This window comes from Ranitomeya imitator, chromosome 7, assembly GCF_032444005.1.
Source record: "Ranitomeya imitator isolate aRanImi1 chromosome 7, aRanImi1.pri, whole genome shotgun sequence".
Taxonomy (NCBI): Eukaryota; Metazoa; Chordata; class Amphibia; order Anura; family Dendrobatidae; genus Ranitomeya; species Ranitomeya imitator.
Genome location: NC_091288.1, coordinates 215,014,822 through 215,036,359, shown reverse-complemented (window position 1 = coordinate 215,036,359; position 21,538 = coordinate 215,014,822). Strand labels below are relative to the sequence as shown.

Sequence of the window (21,538 nt, the reverse complement as noted above, 5' to 3'; positions counted from 1 at the left end):
TAATATTTATAGGCCTGACTAATTTTAAGAAGACCCACATAATAGTTATTGAGCTGACTAATATTTTAGGCCTGATTAATATTCTCAAGGCCTGACTAATATCTTAAGGCCTGACTAATATCTTAAGGCCTGACTAATATTCTCAAGGCCTGACTAATAGTCATGAGTCTTAAGTAATATTTATAGCCTTGGCTAATATTCAGGACCCCTGAATAATATTTATAGGCCTGACTAACTATCTCAATACCTGAATAACAGTTATTAAACTGACTAATATTTTTAGGCCTGATTAATATTCTCAAGGCCTGACTAATATTCATAAACACTGACTAATAATTATAAGTATATGAGTATGAGTTTATGAGTATAAGCTCTTATTTTTATTCATAAGCTCTGTCTAATATTTAATAGCCTCACTATTATTTAATATTTAGAGGCCTAAATAATATTCCAAGTCGTGACTAATATTTATAACTCTGACTATTACTTAGAAGCCTGAATAATATTTCTTGGCCTAGTTCTTAAAAGGCCTGATTAATATTTATAGACCTGATTAATATTCTCTTTGCCTGACTAACATTGATGAGCTCTTATTAATATTTATTTATCCTATTAATACTTATAGGTCTGATTAATACTTTTAAGCCTAACTAATATTCTCTGAGCCTGACTAATATATAGAGCCGTAGAAGGTCTGAATCCTACTGACATGCCTGACTACTACTCTCAAGGCCTGACTTATCTTTATAGGCCTGTCTAACTTTTATAGCCCTGATTCATGTTAACAAGGACTGACCACTAATTTTAGGCCTGACTAATATTCAGGAATCACTAATACTCTTAAAGCCTCAGTAGTATTAATATTCAGTAGAACTTACTATTATATACACGCATGACTAACATTCCTAGGCCCATTATACGTAGGCCTGATTAATATCCGTAGGCCTGATTAATCTTGAACAGGCTTGCGTACAATTCATAGTCCTGACTTATATTTTTCAGGCCTGACTAATATTTGTAGGCTTGAAAAATATTTGAGCCTGACTAATATTTTTGAGTTGTAAGTTTTATTTATTAGACCAGACCTATTATTTAAGCCCGACCAGTGAGTTCTGATCATATCATGCCTGAATGATATCTATGGGGCCCAACTAATGACTAATGTTCATTTGCTCTAACATTAATGGGTAATTAATATCCTTACATAAAATAATTACAGTACATAAAGGAATACAAAGGATGAATCCATAGCGATCTGGTGTAATTTCACAAGCAGCAAGTGTTTGATTTCCCTGCAGCTCCCCCACAGGCGAAGCTAGGTATTACACTGTTACTATTAAATTCAGTGGACTGCGTGTGCGTTTCGTACCAGTCCCGCTATGATCACAGGGATTGTTTTTGCTCCTTCTTTTGCCTTTAGTCCTTATTTTAGCTTTAATTAATGAGCAGCCCTCTGGCGCTCCGCTGTCCTCACATCTGCGGCGCCGCCTCTCGACATTTACTCCACTTCCGTTGTTAAATTTATATATAATCTTTGTTTTGACAAAAGAAAAATCTTAAACATCTTGGTGACCCGCGTGTGCCGCGTGGGGCTTCCTGGTCCCGCTGCGCAAATTTGCGGCTTACACACGGGGTCAGGGGCTTTATTAACAGGAAATCAATGTATTTTTAGTAGGGAGAATAAATAAACGCGGCCGGGGAGAAATCCGCTCCACACTCCTGGGAACCAGAGGAAGAAAGCGGCTCCGCGGCTCCCAGCACCGCGGCTTACAGTGCGAGCGGCCGCCATGTGTCAGCGACTGTGAGAACCGCGGGTGTGGGATTCGAGCGAGGGGGAGCGCAGGGCTTAGATACAGTAGGACGGGATTAGATACAGCAGACTATCACACAGCGTAGGATTAGATACACGGCTCAGCAGACTGTATCACACAGGATAGGATTAGATACACGGCTCAGCAGACAGTATCACACAGGATAGGATTAGATACAGCAGGGAGTATCATGCAGGATAGGATTAGATACAGCAGTCAGTATCACACAGGATAGGATTAGATACACAGCTCAGCAGTCAGTATCACGCAGGATAGGATTAGATACAGCAGGGAGTATCATGCAGGACAGGATTAGATACACAGCTCAGCAGACAGTATCACACAGGAAAGGATTAGATACACGGCTCAGCAGACAGTATCACACAGGAGAGGATTAGATACACGGCTCAGCAGTCAGTATCACACAAGAGAGGATTAGATACACAGCTCAGCAGACAGTATCACACAGGAGAGGATTAGATACACTGCTCAGCAGACAGTATCACACAGGACAGGATTAGATACACAGCTTAGCAGTCAGTATCACACAGGATAGGATTAGATACACAGCTCAGCAGTCAGTATCACACAGGATAGGATTAGATACACAGCTCAGCAGTCAGTATCACACAGGATAGGATTAGATACACAGCTCAGCAGTCAGTATCACACAGGACAGGATTAGATACACAGCTCAGCAGACAGTATCACACAGGAGAGGATTAGATACACAGCTCAGCAGTCAGTATCACACAGGACAGGATTAGATACACAGCTTAGCAGTCAGTATCACACAGGATAGGATTAGATACACAGCTTAGCAGTCAGTATCACACAGGACAGGATTAGATACACAGCTCAGCAGACAGTATCACACAGGACAGGATTAGATACACGGCTCAGCAGTCAGTATCACACAGGACAGGATTAGATACACAGCTCAGCAGACAGTATCACACAGGACAGGATTAGATACACAGCTCAGCAGTCAGTATCACACAGGACAGGATTAGATACACAGCTCAGCAGACAGTATCACACAGGACAGGATTAGATACACGGCTCAGCAGTCAGTATCACACAGGACAGGATTAGATACACAGCTCAGCAGACAGTATCACACAGGACAGGATTAGATACACGGCTCAGCAGTCAGTATCACACAGGACAGGATTAGATACACGGCTCAGCAGACAGTATCACACAGGATAGGATTAGATACACGGCTCAGCAGACAGTATCACACAGGACAGGATTAGATACACGGCTCAGCAGACAGTATCACACAGGAGAGGATTAGATACACGGCTCAGCAGACAGTATCACACAGGACAGGATTAGATACACAGCTCAGCAGACAGTATCACACAGGACAGGATTAGATACACAGCTCAGCAGTCAGTATCACACAGGACAGGATTAGATACACAGCTTAGCAGTCAGTATCACACAGGATAGGATTAGATACACAGCTCAGCAGTCAGTATCACACAGGATAGGATTAGATACACAGCTCAGCAGTCAGTATCACACAGGATAGGATTAGATACACGGCTCAGCAGTCAGTATCACACAGGACAGGATTAGATACACGGCTCAGCAGTCAGTATCACACAGGACAGGATTAGATACACGGCTCAGCAGACAGTATCACACAGGAGAGGATTAGATACAAGAATTGATGATCACCTTTGATTAATGATTGGTGGCTGCAGGTAATGTCTGAGAGTGAGATGTATCTGCGGTTCCCATTGCTCGGTGTGTGGGGATTAAACCTCAGGATCCTGCTGGGAACCACAGGAGAAATAATCCAGTAAGTGATTGCAGCACAGGAGACGGTTGTGGGGGCAGCAGCCTCAGACCCCGAATATATTTTTTCCCAGAGATCGGTCTATTGGAAACCCCTGTACACGACCATGTGTTCCATATTACAGACACCGGCGCTGCAGGCAGAGGAGCTCTGGGAAAGTTTACATGGCAGATGATTTACGTGGGAATTTACAGTGAATGTGGTGATAATTTTACAGAGAACGTATAATGGAGAACTACATACATATAACCCACCTACATACATTACATTACTGATCCTGAGTTACCTCCTGTATTATACCCCAGAGCTGCACTCACTATTCTGCTGGTGCAGTCACTGTGTACATACATTACATTACTGATCTTGAGTTACATCCTGTATTATACCCCAGAGCTGCGCTCACTATTCTGCTGGTGCAGTCACTGTGTACATACATTACATTACTGATCCTGAGTTACACCCTGTATTATACCCCAGAGCTGCACTCACTATTCTGCTGGTGCAGTCACTGTGTACATACATTACATTACTGATCCTGAGTTACATCCTGTATTATACCCCAGAGCTGCACTCACTATTCTGCTGGTGCAGTCACTGTGTACATACATTACATTACTGATCCTGAGTTCCATCCTGTATTATACCCCAGAGCTGCACTCACTATTCTGCTGGTGCAGTCACTGTGTACATACATTACATTACTGATCCTGAGTTACATCCTGTATTATACTCCAGAGCTGCACTCACTATTCTGCCGGTGCAGTCACTGTGTACATACATTACATTACTGATCCTGAGTTACATCCTGTATTATACCCCAGAGCTGCACTCACTATTCTGCTGGTGCAGTCACTGTGTACATACATTACTTATAGCTCTGCACCATTTACAGTCGTCCTATGACTTTTCCTTCCTCGGCTTTGTCGTTCTCTTGCTGACACCTTAGGTGAGATGGGGGCTCTGACTCTCCGCAGTAAATTATGTGATGCAGAATGGTAAGAAGTGCAGATGTCCCGGAAACACGGTGTCAGTGTAAATCTCTGTATTTCCCAGATGTAAACTCCGTGGATTATCTATATAAATATATATTAGGGGTGGTAATAACAAGGTGACAGAACTCCATAATGGCCCTGTACAATGAATACTGGGAAATACAAAATATAAATTGTCAGGGTTTTATTTTTATTTTTTTCAAAAAGGGGGAGCGAGCTGTGATATTTTGATTAGTATCACTAATAAATGGGATATATTAAAAAAAAGATACAGAAAAAAATATTTAAAGGGATCCGGTCACCACTCCAGATCTGTCTGTTTTAGTAAATACTTTCATTCCTCATGAAATTCCAATTCCGAAACATCTTTTCTCATGATTTTGTCTTTCGCTGTTTCTCTGTTATTCCTCCTGGAACATCTGAATAATTTGTCAAGGAGAACTTGCTAGTCACTCTGTAGAAGGGGCGTGTCTGTCACTGTCACACCTGATTGGATAGTGTCATTCTAAGCAGGGACACGCCCCCAGATGGTGACATTTCTAGGAGGAATAACAGAAGAACGACACATGATAGAGCTGTAGGAAAAAATGATCCAGGATCGTTAATTTATGTAGAATACAAGAATTTAGTAAAATGGACACCTAGAGCGTGATGATGGGACCCCTTTAATTCAGCTTTAACTGACCCTAATTAGTGTTGTTGTGCCCCTTTAAGTTGGACATTGTTTAGTAGTTCTGCGCTTCCAGTCGTTACGTTTAGGGATCTCAAGGGCTCGATTATAAATAACTACTTTTCCAAACTTTTTGTTTTATTATAGAGCTCCCCTTTAATTTTCTATTCCTTTTATTTGACGGGAAGAGTAAGTTCCGGGAAGCCGGGGGTTAAACAATGCTTTTACATGGATGATTCTTACATGGGAGGAATTCCAGAGCAGAGGAAGAAGATGGACTCAGATTTCATGGGAAGCGAGCAGCACTCAGGCCTCGGAGAGAAGTTTTTTTTATTTTTTTACACAAATCATGAAAATTGATGCGTGAAAATGTGGTTTTTATGCTGAGAACTTGGGAGAGTGGAAAGTGGAACAAACCTCGAATTGTGCCCATGTTGCTGCCCCTCCAGGGCCCGGACTCTCTCTCTGATGATCACGGGAAAAACCTAACCTCCTGCCTGGGTTTTATTTTTTGTCAATTTTCACGTACCAGATGTTTTGAGTAGGAAAATATTGTCGTGTGAACATTTCCTACCTCCCATGTGTTACTGTCCCTTTAAGAGCGATTCCCACAATTTGCAGCAACACAGGCAGCGCTCGTATCGATGAGAACCAGCGCTTTTATTACGTGTGTGTGCTAATCCTATATCCACGGCGACCTCCCACAGTCTTATGCGCTACACTGACTTATTATACACATGTTCATCCTGAGCCTCCTGGTACACAAGAATGATCAGGATTGGGTTGTGAGAGGGGCAATTCCCTGGGGGCTACTATCATATTGCCTTTATCATCACAATTCTCCATTCACACAGGACGCCGGACCCTCAATCTCAAGATCAGTGAGCGTTCCAGCGATTTCTCCCCCAACCGACCATACATTTATTTTAAATCTATCCTGTGAAATGCTTTTTCATGGAAAAACCCCTTTAACTCGGTACTCCACTCAAGTAAGCAGTTTAATGGTTACAGTCTCAAAGAAGGTGCTGACATTTCGGTTGCACACAGTCTTGAGGCACAGAACTTGGTGGTTACATATCACGGAGCTGAGAGCCGGATCTCAGCAGTTCCACATGAAAGTTGCAGTACACAACTTGGTGGTTACACTTCAGAGTATAGGCACAGAACTTGGTGGTTACATATCATGGAACTGAGACCCGGATCTCAGCAGTTCCACATGAAAGTTAAAGTACACAACTTGATGGTTACACATCAGAGTTGAGGCACAGAACTTGGTGGTTACACTCCAGAACTGAGGTACAGAGCGTGATGGTTACACATCAGAGTTGAGGCACATATCTTGGAGCTTACACTTCTGATTTGAGGCACAAAGTGTGACAGTTACACTTCAGATTTGATTAAAAGCTAACGTACATTGCTATACTTCAGACCTGGGTCAGCGAGCTTGGTGGTTACACTTCAAAGTAGAGGCACAAAACTTGGTGGTTACACTCCAAAACTGAGGTACAGAGCGTGATGGTTACACATCAGAGTTGAGGCACATATCTTGGAGCTTACACTTCAGATTTGAGGCACAAAGTATGACAGTTACACTTCAGATTTGATTCAAAGCTAAGGTACATTGCTATACTTCAGACCTGGGTCACAGAGCTTGGTGGTTACACTTCAGAGTAGAGGCACAGAACTTGGTGGTTACAGTCCAAAACTGAGGTACAGAGCGTGATGGCTACACATCAGAGTTGAGGCACAGAACTTGGTGGTTACACTCCAGAACTGAGGTACAGAGCGTGATGGTTACACATCAGAGTTGAGGCACATATCTTGGAGCTTACACTTCAGATTTGAGGCACAAAGTATGACAGTTACACTTCAGATTTGATTCAAAGCAAAGGTACATTGCTATACTTCAGACCTGGGTCAGCAAGCTTGGTGGTTACACTTCAGAGTAGAGGCACAGAACTTGGTGGTTACACTCCAGAACTGAGGTACAGAGCGTGATGGTTACACATCAGAGTTGAGGCACGTATCTTGGAGCTTACACTTCAGATTTGAGGCACAAAATATGACAGATACACTTCAGATTTGATTCAAAGCTAAGGTACATTGCTATACCTCAGACCTGGGTCATCGAGCTTGGTGGTTACACTTCAGAGTAGAGGCACAGAACTTGGTGGTTACATATCATGGAACTGAGACCCGGATCTCAGCAGTTCCACATGAAAGTTGAAGTACACAACTTGATGGTTACACATCAGAGTTGAGGCACAGAACTTGGTGGTTACACTCCAGAACTGAGGTACAGAGCGTGATGGCTACACTTCACAGTTGTAATTTATCATTAATGATACTATATGATCGTATTACTTGGGCACTGTATGGTAATATTCTTTAGGTAGAGTGTGGCACTAATATTTAGATTCATGGTTACGCTTGTATATAGTTCACAGGGCGCTTTATAGCAGTATTACTAGGAATTGTATGGCACTGTTATTTAGACAGTTTATTTGGGCACTGTATGGTAATATTCTTTATGTACTGTGTTTCGGATTCACATTTACTGTATGTCGCTGTAGCCAGATAATATATTCTTGTCCTGTGAATGACAGGCATGGTGCGCCCTACTTTGTCGCAGTCTGGTATGTAGGTCATGCCACCACCGGCGCTTCCTATGCAAAACGTTGGCACACAATGCACTTCACTCATCAAAGGGGCTCTGTGGTTGAAGGGGTTAATCGGAGGTCCCCGGGGTGGCATACCGAGGATATCATCATGCCCCACTAGGATTTCCAGCCGCTCCACATTCTATAGCTGGGAAAGTATGTAGCGACGGCTGAACACAATGGGATGTTTTGGTTTGGACTGGTCGACGGGGATTATCTGTGACAGCCTCAATGGGAATATCATCCACGCTGCCTCCCTGAAGCCGTGCCAGCCATAGGAGGCCATACTTCTCGTGCCAGTGCCGGCTCAAGAAGAAGCAGCCATGCTCGCCAGTGCCCAATAGGCAGCAAGAACCCAGGGCAAAATGTGTAACAGGACCCCCCCACCTACCATGTGCCAATTACAATGTTGGGGTCCTATCCATATAGATGTGTGATAGAAGGTGATTACACCTCTATTACTGTTATATATTGTGTGTTATGCTCCCCCGATCCCACCGATAAATTATAAGGCGTGACTACGGTACATACCTCCCCCCTCTAATCTTCTTACCAGGATTCCGCCGTCCGCCTTTCATGTGATCCTCGAGTTATGACGGCAGGATAATGAGATTAAAGGATTATAGAAAAAGAACAATATCTGCCGCCTAATATCGTAATTAAAAAGTCACTTCCTCCGCGTACGGCAGCACCGATGTCAACGACGTGCTAGCCGAGAATGTTATTGCTCCCATTCACTGACAGCAAGCGCAGCCTTAAAAATAATCACTGGTGCAAAATAAGCTACCTATTCAAATTGTGCGAATATTTGTTGTCACTAATTTTTTTGAATAAATCGAAAGAAATAAAATAAAATAAAATTGAAGCAATTTTATTTTAATATAAAACACACAAAAAAGTAAAAACATGTAAAAGGACAAATAATAAAAAAAATAAATCGCAAGTCATTTACACATGTACAAGGCTTCATATACATTTTGCAGGATACAAAACAAGATCCGCCCATTTCCCCGCTCCCCTCCGCCACGATCGGAATCGATCCTTTTTTTATTGATTACGGGTAAAAAGGTGATCAAGTCTGGCAGTGATCCAGCTATTACATTGCAGCAGGTTACAAAAAAAAATAGTCTTTTTTTTTTCGGCGACGGCTGAAATGTCTCAATTTTACAAATTTTTCAGACCAGAATACAAAAAAAAGTACGGTAAAAAATTTTTTTTTTTGCAAAATTAAAGACTGAAAAATATAATTGAAATAAAAAATTTTCATGACAATTTTCAGCCGTCACAGAAATAAAAAAAAAAATATATAAAAAAAAAAAACAACAACAACAACAAAAAACAGATACAACATACTATAGTATAGAGGTGATAAATTGCAATTCCAGATTATCAGATTCGGAACAGTTTCCGCAATGTTTTACTTTATAGAACAATATTTTTGACTCGTTGCCGGAAACCAATCCCTCTGATCTTTCCAAATCTTACCGGACAGTGAATATTCCCAAAATATGACGCAGATACTGGATCCATTGAATAAAAAAATATTACATTTTGGTATTGAAAAAAACAAAAAATATATACATGGATTTAGTGCACATTTCAAATAAAAAAAAAATAAATAATGCAAAAAAAAAAAAAATTAAGAATTTTTTTAGGTTGAATTCTCTAAGATAAAGCAGGATAATTGTAGTAGGTGGATTTATACTAATTTCTGGTATATTCTGCTTGTATGTAGTTGACCGATTCCATTGAAATTGACGTGTTTGAATGACTTTCTCTAAGGTGTATGGCCACCTTTATAGAAGATAAGTAAATATTACAAATATTGAAATGGGCATATACATTATAAAGGAGGTACTTTGGGTTTGATTTGGACCCTATGCAGAATTGGGGCCCAAGTTACCCAAATACCTTTCCAAATAATCCTTACAGCAATGGTCCAAGGCTCATGGGCCAGCAAGTGCTGGTTCCTTCTGTACTGGGATGGGGGCTGAGGTGGCATAAACCCATAGGAGGTAAACCCATGGACCCTTTGGAGAATGATTGCCTAATTTACCCCAAAACCTTTCCCAATAATCCAGTATTGGCCTTACAGCAATGGTCCAAGGGTCATTGGCCAGTAAGTGCTGGTTTCTCCTGTACTGGGATGGGCGCTGAGGTGGCATAAACCCATAGGATTTAAACCCATGGACCCTTTGGAGAATTATTGCCTAATTTACCCCCAAACCTTTCCCAATAATCCAGTATTGGGCTTACAGCAATGATCCAAGGGTCATTAGCTAGTAAGTGCTGGTTTCTCCTGTACTGGGATGGGCGCTGAGGTGGCATAAACCCATAGGAGGCAAACCCATGGACCCTTTGGAGAATGACTGCCCAAGTTGTCCCCAAACCTTTCCAAATAAACCTGTATTGGGCTTACATGAATGGTCCAAAAGTAACGGGTCAACAAATGCTGGTTTCTCCTGACCTGGAATGGGAGCTGAGGTGGCATAAACCCATAATCAAGATGGACCTTGAGTTTGATATGGACCCTTTGGAGAATGATTGCCCAAGTTGTTGCAAAACCTTTCCCAACAAAACGTAATTGGCTTAACAATGGTCCATGGGTCATACCATTCCAGTCATTGGGGCCAGTAAATGCTGGATCTTTCTGGCCTGGGATGGGGCAACTGTGGCAAGAACCATCACCAGGTGGAGGAAGATCTTAGCTGAATTTTTGTTATGTGTCCCAATTCCTCTGTGTCCGTCCTTGTTTAAAGGGGATATATTTGAATACTGAAGTTTCTAGACCATAAAAATTAATTTAACAAAAGACTGTACCATCCGTAATAGTTTTGTACCCTTGTGTGTCGTAAGCATGGCCAACCAGTGGCCGGCGCTCACTATACCGCCAGATATTCCCTTTTTACTGGTCTTATCAGGAGAGTGCTCACAGGGTGGAGCACCCACAGTGTGCAGTGTTCATCATGAGCTGCCATAGAGAAAGTTTTTTTTTTTCCTTGGAAAATACACACAATTCCACCATCTTGGAGGCGGTTGCATGTCTAAAATTTCTAATAAGTATCCCCTGAAAAAATTAAGGGAGTATTAAAAACTGGCTCAGTTCTCAAGCAAGTCTTTCAAAGGAGTGCAAAAATCAAGAGGGACGACATTAAAAACCTTTGTCCTGAAGAATACTCAATCAATGGTCACAATCGTCTTCCCCCCCTTCCTTACTTGTGAATTCACAGCACCGAAAATGAGACATATCGTGGCTCCAATCCACATGCCATGTCTAAGTCTTGATCAAACTCTTCATACCAGAGTCCTGGATATTTTTGAGACGGATCATGGCTCCAATCCACAAGTCATGTCTAAGTCTTGACCAAACTCTTCAGATCGGAGTCCTAGATATTTTTGAAACCGATCACGGCTCCAATCCAAATCAAATCTGAATACTGGATATTTTTTGTGTGATCCTTTTGGTAAATTATCCAGCTTGGTACTTGCGCTATTTGAGATTGTTAACCCAGTCCTACAGATTGTTGAAGGTCTTACAAAAAAAAAAATGGTACCACGAGCTTCTGAAGGACCTGAAATGCTACTAAAATGGTGGCCTTACATTTTGTACATGTTCTTCCTCATGGAGATGACCTTGCATCCATTAGGTTGATCATGTGTCAGTTTGGTGGCATCAGTCTAGAGTAATCTCACATGGGTTTGCGTGGAGCTTTTTTGCCGATTCATAAACTCTCTTGAAGTCTTTGTATCGAGGAGCACATCCCAACCAAGCGTCACCAAAGTGTACCCAACCCATGAAAAGAAAGCTGCCAGGGCCCGGCTTGACCCCACAGCTCATCAGAGTCCTTATTTCACCATGAGACCTTACGGAATGACCTCTAGGCCAGAACAATGTGAACTTCTGTCGGTGGATCCTGGTGGCACTGATCCCGATAACGGACTCTTGTAGTTCTTCATTGTTATCCACTGACTTGATGTTGCCCCGAACAACTGTGAAGAAAAACATGAGTGAGGTTTGGTTGCTAACCTGACCAGGTCATTCGTGATACAACTGCATAAAGAGTGATCATGGCTGCTTCTCCGGCCACTGTACTCACACCAAATGGAGAGAGGACATAACAAGCAAAGGAGAGAGGAGTGCGGTGGATCCCAGGTGCTGACAAAGGTAAATCCAGGCGGTAAGTATAAAAAAAAAACCTTCCAATTTAATTAAACGCGTTTTGGAGTAGAACCTACTCCTTCCCGAGCATGTCAAGCATCAGATACCTGAGGAAAGAGTATTTTCTAGTCCGAAATGCATTGCAACAGATTGGAACTTGATTTATACTTACCGCCTAGATTAACCTTTGTCATCGACAGCGCCCGGGACCACCGCATTCTTCTCTACTTTATTAGTCACCCTAGGGGGCTTGATCCTACAATCTGTTTGATCGCTTATTATATATACTTCAATATTACAATATATAGTCAAAGTGACCATTTCCTACGAGGCCCAATGACAGGAGGAGGTGGTAGCCCTGGGGGCCTCCATCAGGCCCCCAATTGCCATCAAAACCCATTGACGCTCGCAATCATCCCATTGAAATCACTGATGTAAATGGTTAAATGACAAGAGACCGATGTTTCATCAGATCGCTGCTGTTACGGCAGAAGGGAATGGGCTTAAGCTCGACCAGACACGAAGACCGGATACAGGGGGTACCGTATGGTATGTCCTATGTCCAGAAGGAGTTAAGGCAAACTGTATGGGGACGAATGATTTACAGGGATGTGCTGCCGAGATCGATGATTAATGATCTGATCTGCTGTCGAATAAGCATTTTGCTCGATCACGATCTATATGTTCCAATGATCAGAACTAAATATATTTTAAGAATTACAACGCAAAAAATTCCAAATTATCGTTCTGTAGGGTAATTTTTTTTAGCTGTGTCTGAGTCTGAGGCCTACACCAGGACAAAGCCTTTCCCTAAGGCCCCATTGCCAAGGAAACATGGTCTCCCCAGAGAGCCCTTCCCTAACCTCCATCTCTTCTTCCTCATTATTAGGATACGGCAGGGGGCAAAGTAAGCTTAGGTAGAGAGGAGAGATGAGAAAAATATGCACCAGGGGGTTGGGGAAGGGCTGAACGCTTCACTGGGCCATTATTGCATTCCTCCGAGTCAAGTCTACGAAGTGAGAAGTGCGTAACCGTCGACACACAGGGCCTCATCCTCCACAGAACTGACTTCAAGCCATCTCCTGAACATCAGCGGCTCTACATATGGACCTAACCGTCGACACACAGGGCCTCGTCCTCCACAGAACTGACTTCAGGCCATCTCCTGAACATCAGTGGCCCTACATATGGACGTAACCGTCGACACACAGGGCCTCGTCCTCCACAGAACTGACTTCAGGCCATCTCCTGAATATCAGCGGCCCTACATATGGACGTAACCGTCGACACACAAGGCCTCGTCCTCCACAGAACTGACTTCAGGCCATCTCCTGAACATCAGCGGCCCTGCATATGGCCGTAACCGTCGACACACAAGGCCTCATCCTCCACAGAACTGACTTCAGGCCATCTCCTGAACATCAGCGGCCCTACATATGGACGTAACCGTCGACACACAAGGCCTCATCCTCCACAGAACTGACTTCAGGCCATCTCCTGAACATCAGCAGCCCTACATATGGACGTAACCGTCGACACACAAGGCCTCGCCCTCCACAGAACTGACTTCAGGCCATCTCCTGAACATCAGCGGCCCTACATATGGACGTAACCGTCGACACACAAGGCCTCATCCTCCACAGAACTGACTTCAGGCCATCTCCTGAACATCAGCGGCCCTACATATGGCCGTAACCGTCGACACACAGGGCCTCGTTCTCCACAGAACTGACTTCAGGCCATCTCCTGAATATCAGCGGCCCTACATATGGACGTAACCGTTGACACACAGGGCCTCGTCCTCCACAGAACTGACTTCAGGCCATCTCCTGAACATCAGCGGCCCTACATATGGACGTAACCGTTGACACACAGGGCCTCGTCCTCCACAGAACTGACTTCAGGCCATCTCCTGAACATCAGCGGCCCTACATATGGACATAACCGTTGACACACAGGGCCTCGTCCTCCACAGAACTGACTTCAGGCCATCTCCTGAACATCAGCGGCCCTACATATGGCCGTAACCGTCGACACACAGGGCCTCGTCCTCCACAGAACTGACTTCAGGCCATCTCCTGAACATCAGCGGCCCTACATATGGACGTAACCGTCGACACACAAGGCCTCGTCCTCCACAGAACTGACTTCAGGCCATCTCCTGAACATCAGCGGCCCTACATAAGGACGGAACCGTCGACACACAGGGCCTCGTCCTCCACAGATCTGACTTCAGGCCATCTCCTGAACATCAGCGGCCCTACATAAGGACGGAACCGTCGACACACAGGGCCTCGTCCTCCACAGATCTGACTTCAGGCCATCTCCTGAACATCAGCGGCCCTACATAAGGACGGAACCGTCGACACACAGGGCCTCGTCCTCCACCGAACTGACTTCAGGCCATCTCCTGAACATCAGCGGCCCTACATAAGGACGGAACCGTCGACACACAAGGCCTCATCCTCCACAGATCTGACTTCAGGCCATCTCCTGAACATCAGCGGCCCTACATAAGGACGTACGGTCATCAGGGGTCCAAGAAATCAACATGGAGTCAAAACATAAACTCACCAAAGTCACTAGTGCACATTGCCATCAGGATCTCTGTGTCGTTACATGGCCGACAGGCGCCTACAGGAAGACAAAACAGAAAAATGTGAAAAAAAAACACCTCAAAAGTAGAAAGAAATGTCCTAATTACAGACCCGCGTGCTCATCGCCCCGTTCCCACTGCGACTGGATTTGTAATTTGTAGCCTTATATTGTGGATGTGGATATACCCTTTATGTGAGGATTTTTATTTATTTATTTTCTAATTTATTCTAAAAAAAAATGCAAATCGAAACATGGAACAACGAACTGATAAAAGCTTATAATTGAGAAAGTTTCTGTGGTGAAAATCTGAGTTGTCTTGGTAACCGGCCCCTTCCCCAGCTTCTTATCTCACTAATTAATGGGGTTAATGGTTATATCCTTAGGCCCAGCAGGACACTGCCCTGTTGTTTAGAGAGGGAAAGGAAGAATGGGGGAAGGGACTTCAAAAAGTGGCCTTCACCCCATCAGGCCCTGACCTGACCACTGGGGCCCGGATGTCACATATTCACATTCAGCCACTAAGATGTGGTAAGAAATCACCAAGAGCTGAAATCAGAGTGACTCCCCACACGTACAGGAAACTGGAGAGGTGCGGGTCACTGAGTACCGAATCCAGAGGTTACACTATCCTGTACCCCGAGTGTCAGTGTCATTATCCTGTACCCCGAGTGTCAGTGTCATTATCCTGTACCCCGAGTGTCAGTGTCATTACCCTGTACCCCGAGTGTCAGTGTCATTACCCTGTACCCCGAGTGTCAGCGTCATTATCCTGTACCCCCAGTGTCACTGTCATTACCCTGTACCCCGAGTGTCAGCGTCATTATCCTGTACCCCGAGAGTCAGTGTCATTACCCTGTACCCCGAGTGTCAGCGTCATTATCCTGTACCCCAGTGTCATCATCCTGCACCCCGAGTGTCAGTGTCATTATCCTGCACCCCGAGTGTCAGTGTCATTATCCTGTACCCCGAGTGTCAGCGTCATTACCCCTAGAGACCCCGAATCTTTCCATAAACCACTTACCTTCCATGCTCAGCTTGTTGAGTGGTAGCGCTAACCGTCCATCCCAGTCCCCCCTGAGCTCATAGCGGAAAGCTGCAATGCGCCTACTAATGTCCTGGTGCGGAGTGGCTTGCAGGAATAGCGCCACCTTCTGGTGTGGCAGCCACGTGAAGCAATGAACCCTGTTGAGCATGGACGGTTCTCCCTCAGACATCAGCAGCTCCAGTTCTCCTTCCTTTTCCAGGTATAACTGAGCCCCTCGAAATGAAGCTTTCGGCTTGATGCAGGCGGTGAAGTGACTGGACCCCGGCTTTGAGGATGCCACCGGCAGGCGAGGCGACAGGCTAAGGCGAAGCGCTCCCGTTGGGTACAACCATTCCACTGCGCCCTCCGAACAATGCAGTGATACTTGTTCCACTGATTTTGGCTCCAGGGACAGCCCACTGTGGAGAACCAGACAAAAAATTGTAAAAAAAATATAAATAAATGATGAATTCATGTTTTTTTTGCCCCTAGGTGGCGCTGCTGCATTATAACAAAACGATATGGCGCCATCTAGTTACTAATACGTTCTCGGGAATGAAGAGGTTAATTTTACACCCTAATCCAGGCTGTGATCTGCTGAGAAAAGCAATTGACCCGAGCTGGTAACCCCGTAACCCGGGCCCTACAGAGCTGTGAGGTCTGAAATTGGCTAAAGTCCTTATTGACAGACATACACAACAGCTGGAGGCCGCCTTAAAGGTACAGTGCGACAGATGTTAGAGTTGTGCTAAGGTGAAAGTGGTTAGCTGCCCGACCACATTAACTAGGGGGGAATCAGCGGCCATTCATACCCTCCTATTAAAGGGGTCATGTGCGTCTATGTGAATCCCCCCATACTGGGCTGGCCTGACTAAAGTTGGAGTTATTTACACAAATTTCTCTATGGATTTGATTGCCAAACACTGTTGGATCCATAGGCAACTTTTGAGGGCCCACAATACCCTCTAAGGGCCCACAATGCCCTCTAAGGACCAGGATCCCCTAATGCTACAGCTCATTATTTCATGTCTGGTTCAGCTCTACAGAATATATCGGCTTTTCCCAAATCAAATTATAATAATTAGATTACGACGCGAACGTTAAAGAAAGCTGTCTGCCGATTTTGGCGAGTGGTCCCTGTCACTTGCCATAAATTTGTGATATTATTTACCCGCTGTAAATGCCGCTGTTCTCCTGAATCCGACGTAGTTTTTCTTTTCTTCCTGCGCCTCTCCATCCCCGAGATATGGCCCCTTTTCCCTGTATATAAATCCAATCTTGTTAGCCAACTGGGTGCGGTCATCAAGGGACACGCCCCAGAGTAGTTTTAATGATCACGTCCACTTGGCTAACAAGGCTTAAATTTATATACAGGGAATAAGAGGCCATATCTCGGGAACGGAAAGGCGCAGGAAGAAAAGAAAAATAACGCCGGATTCAGGAAAACAGCGGCATTTACACCAGGACAAAAAACTTCCTACATGGGGTGTAAGGGGTAACGTCTGCCTGACATGTAATTTACGTACTTCATACGTGAAACATAAGCCACACTGGAAGTTATTGGGACCATTTGGCTTTCGGAGCCTGAAACGCGTTTTAAACGTTCAGTGCATAGAATAGATTCTGTGTGGGACGCGTGGGGAGGACCAGACCCCTCTTCCCATCACCGCGACTTCCGCCTCTCTGGATGTAATGCTATTAATTCCACTCGCCATGGGATCTATAAATAATACAGCAGCCGCTGATCGCTTCCTGCCCGAGACTAACCCGTTTCCTGGACACCATCCAAAGACAACATTAACTTTTAGACCTAAGAGCTGGCAATCGAAGGCGACTTGTCAGAAAGTGCTGAACTGGAGCACTCAATCAACCGCGCTCTAAAAATAGGAGAAACAGGGTCGCTAGATGGCCACCTGTCATAAATGATCTATGGCCGCCTGAAAGGTCCCCGTGGAAGGTCATCAGGTGGCCACAAAACTAATGTGTTTCCTGGTCACCATCCAAAGACAACATTAACTTTTGGACCTAAGAGCTGGCAATCGAAGGCTACTTGTCAGAAAGTGCTGAACTGGAGCACTCAATCAACCACACTCTAAAAATAGGAGGCAGGGAGGGTTAACAGGGTCGCTAGATGGCCGCCTGTCGAAAATGATCTATGGCCGCCTGAAAGGTCCCCGTGGAAGGTCATCAGGTGGCCACAAAACTAACACGTTTACTGGACACCATCCAAAGACAACATTAACTGTTGGACCTAAGAGCTGGCAATCGAAGGCTACTTGTCAGAAAGTGCTGAACTGGAGCACTCAATCAACCACACTCTAAAAATAGGAGGCAGGGAGGGTTAACAGGGTCGCTAGATGGCCGCCTGTCATAAATGATCTATGGTCGACTGAAAGGTCCCCGTGGAAGGTCATCAGGTGGCCACAAAACTAGCGCGTTTACTGGACACCATCCAAAGACAACATTAACTTTTGGACCTAAGAGCTGGCAATCGAAGGCTATTGGTCAGAAAGTGCTGAACTGGAGCACTCAATCAACCGCGCTCTGAAAATAGGCAGGGAGGGTTAACTGGGTCGCTAGATGGCCGCCTGTCGTAAATGATCTATGGCCGCCTGAAAGGTCCCCGTGGAAGGTCATCAGGTGGCCACAAAACTAACGCTTTTACTGGACACCATCCGAAGACAACATTAACTTTTGGACCTAAGAGCTGGCAATCGAAGGCTACTGGTCAGAAAGTGCTGAACTGGAGCACTCAATCAACCGCGCTCTAAAAATAGGAGGCAGGGAGGGTTAACAGGGTCGCTAGATGGCCACCTGTCGTAAATGATCTATGGCCGCCTGAAAGGTCCCCGTGGAAGGTCATCAGGTGGCCACAAGCCCTTAAAGACAAAAGATTTTTTTCTGCCCAAACGAGACAAACAATCGCAAGAGGAAAAAGCCAAAAATGGATCACCCAAGGGCCCAGATATTGATCTATTATTAATGATGATTGATGACTTGAAAACTTCAATAACAATGATAATAATAAATAATAATGATATCGTACGAAAAACGTAAATGTAAATGGCGACGGTCCCAAAAACACGAAAAAAATTGGGGTTTTCCGAAACATCCTTAAGTTGGGTCTCGCAAGTTTTTGAAAAAGTTCTGGATTGATGAAAACTTTTCACCGCAGACCAGTGGACGCCTCTCTGCACTTCTGTTTCCCAAAGGCTTGTATACAAAAGTAACATAGAAAAAAAATGTGAAGTTTAAAAGAAAAACATGAAAAACTCGTAAGTAAAAAACCTAATTTTTCTTTTGACCTCAATTAACGCAATATAAAACGCGACCACGATCTTATAATAATACGGCCAATCTGACCGCGGTCGTGACGATTTTGGTTCCCGCGAGCCTCCGCTTGGGCACCCTACGGTGGACCAACCTTTGGTGGCCGGAGTTCATGGACTTCTTACCTTCCTCTCCAGTTGCACTGGTTTTCCAGAGAGCCAGAGGTGACGGATTGAAGGATCCCAGTAAGAAATGTCCAGACGTAGAGGCAGAGCATCTTCAGATCGTGACCAGGCTCCCTCCGCAAGGCGCACCTAGATCATGGTCCCTTTAAATGTCCACCAGCCATGGGAACAGAAAGAGCCTAGAGATGATGATGAGACCCCCTCACATCCAGAATACCTCTACTCTGCTCTGGGAAATCCTAGGACAGGACAGAGAGGGGGTGGAGGGCGACAAAGAGGGGCTGAGGAATGTGCGGCCCTCCAATCAGCTGCCGCCAATAGAAAACTTTTAGCCAATAGGAAGAAAGGCAAAGAGTGGAGAAGTTTGGTCCCATCCCCCTTCACATGGGTAACAAGAGAACAATGCAATTAAAGAGTAAAGAAGGACAAGGGGGGTAGAAGTATCCGTCTCCAGATGTTCTGCAACATTGAAGTGGGTTCAGGGGGTCTGGAGATGCCCGCTGCCCTGGCACACAACACAACTTCTAAGACTAAGACCTTTCCCATAAAGCTACTTGTGGGAGTTCAGATCAGAAGAGAGGGGGTGGAAACTTCTGCAAGTGGCTGGAAGTAGATACTGTGTGTAGATAGAATAGATAAATAATAGAAAGATAGATAATAGATCATAGATAATAATAGATAATAGATAGATAGATAAATAATAGAAAGATAGATAATAGATCATAGATAAATAATAGATAATAGATAGATAATAGATAGATGATAGATAAATAATAGATAATAGATGGATAGATAGATAGATAGATAGATAGATAGATAGATAATAGATAAATAATAGAAAGATAGATAATAGATCATAGATAATAGATAGATAGATAATAGATAAATAATAGATAATAGATGATAGATAGATAGATAATAATAGATAGATAATAATAGATAGATGCTAGATAGATCATAGATAATAATAGATGATAGATAGATCATAGATAATAATAGATGATAGATAATAGATAAATAATAGATAGATAGATAGATAATATAGATGATAGATAGATAATAGATAGATAATAGATAGATAGATAATAGGTAAATGATAGATATAGATAGATGATAGATAATAAATGGATAATAGATTATAGATAGATAATAAATATATAATAGATAGATGATAGATAAAAGATGATAGATAGATAATAGATACCATTGGTAATATAGATAATAGATTATAGATAATAGATTATAGATAATAGATTATAGATAATAGATATATAATATAGATTATAGATAATAGATAGATAATATAGATTATAGATAATAGATTTATTTCCCGGCCTGTCCCTGACTTCCTTCCTTACCGCCCGGCACTATGGGGGGCTCTGTTATATTTTCGTTGCCCCTTCTGTTGCTGTAGTGATTAGTGTTGGTGTGAGGGTCTGCACCTTCCTAATATCAGTACAGGACCCCCGGGGGCCACAAGTTGTGAAATGTCACAGTGAAGCCACATAAACTCACAGAGGGTGAGGACAGGCGCCATAATGACCGAGCACAAGATGCCCATAAATAATGGCCCATAAAGGCCCCTCTGAGCATCCATGGTCCTGGGGGGCACGTGGTACTGCTGTCTTAGTGTATGGGGGCTCAGGTCCAGGTGCCATTCTCTGCCCCCGATATATGATAACATATGATGATGCCCCGGGGGGCTGCTCACACCTCAGACTGTATTGTCCTGAGCGGCCACAACAAATCCATCACTCATTAAAGGCCCATTACAGTGACAGCCCGCCAGGGCCCAGCCAGGGACAATGCCGGCATTCCACATAGGCAGCACCGGGGGAGGGGGTAAATACTTTATACAGGGGGGTCTGGAGGGAACCTGGCTGCAGGGTCTTATATCAGCCATTGTCTGGTGCATTGTCTACATGAAACCTGTCCTGGGTGGTAGAAGGTGGTAGGCACTGGGGTCCGACAGGTATGGAAAGCACTGGGGTCCGACAGGTATGGAAAGCACTGGGGTCCGACAGGTATGGAAAGCACTGGGGTCCGACAGGTATGGAAAGCACTGGGGTCCGACAGGTATGGAAAGCACTGGGGTCCGACAGGTATGGAAAGCACTGGGGTCCGACAGGTATGGAAAGCACTGGGGTCCGACAGGTATGGAAAGCACTGGGGTCCGACAGGTATGGAAAGCACTGGGGTCCGACAGGTATGGAAAGCACTGGGGTCCGACAGGTATGGAAAGCACTGGGGTCCGACAGGTATGGAAAGCACTGGGGTCCGACAGGTATAGAGAGCACTGGGGTCCGACAGGTATAGAAAGCACTGGGGTCCGACAGGTATGGAAAGCACTGGGGTCCGA

The 21,538-nt window shown here is 44.3% G+C and overlaps 2 protein-coding genes across 3 annotated transcripts in view; both read right to left on the bottom strand.

Annotated features, from left to right (window-relative positions):
• The window catches only part of ANTKMT (adenine nucleotide translocase lysine methyltransferase), a 681,321-nt gene that overhangs the window by 45,155 nt on the left and 614,628 nt on the right, over nt 1-21,538 (bottom strand). The gene's annotated exons all lie outside the window — the stretch shown is intronic.
• On the bottom strand, nt 8,801-19,410 carry METRN (meteorin, glial cell differentiation regulator). The gene is made up of 4 exons (XM_069734786.1): nt 19,180-19,410; nt 15,722-16,143; nt 14,677-14,736; nt 8,801-11,933 (listed from the first exon to the last, which is right to left on the bottom strand). Exons 1-4 carry the CDS (start codon nt 19,269-19,271, stop codon nt 11,617-11,619), a joined length of 891 nt encoding a protein of 296 aa, XP_069590887.1. The 5' UTR covers nt 19,272-19,410; the 3' UTR covers nt 8,801-11,616.

Bases quoted from the DNA above. Each gene is read 5' to 3' on its own strand.
- METRN (XM_069734786.1), bottom strand. From the start codon at position 19,271: ATGCTCTGCCTCTACGTCTGGACATTTCTTACTGGGATCCTTCAATCC. The intron at 14,737-15,721 runs GTAAGTGGTTTA...GTCTTCCTGTAG, and splicing joins CAACAAGCTGAGCATGGAAG to GCGCCTGTCGGCCATGTAAC. The intron at 11,934-14,676 runs GTGAGTTTATGT...TTTTCTTCACAG, and splicing joins AATGTGCACTAGTGACTTTG to TTGTTCGGGGCAACATCAAG.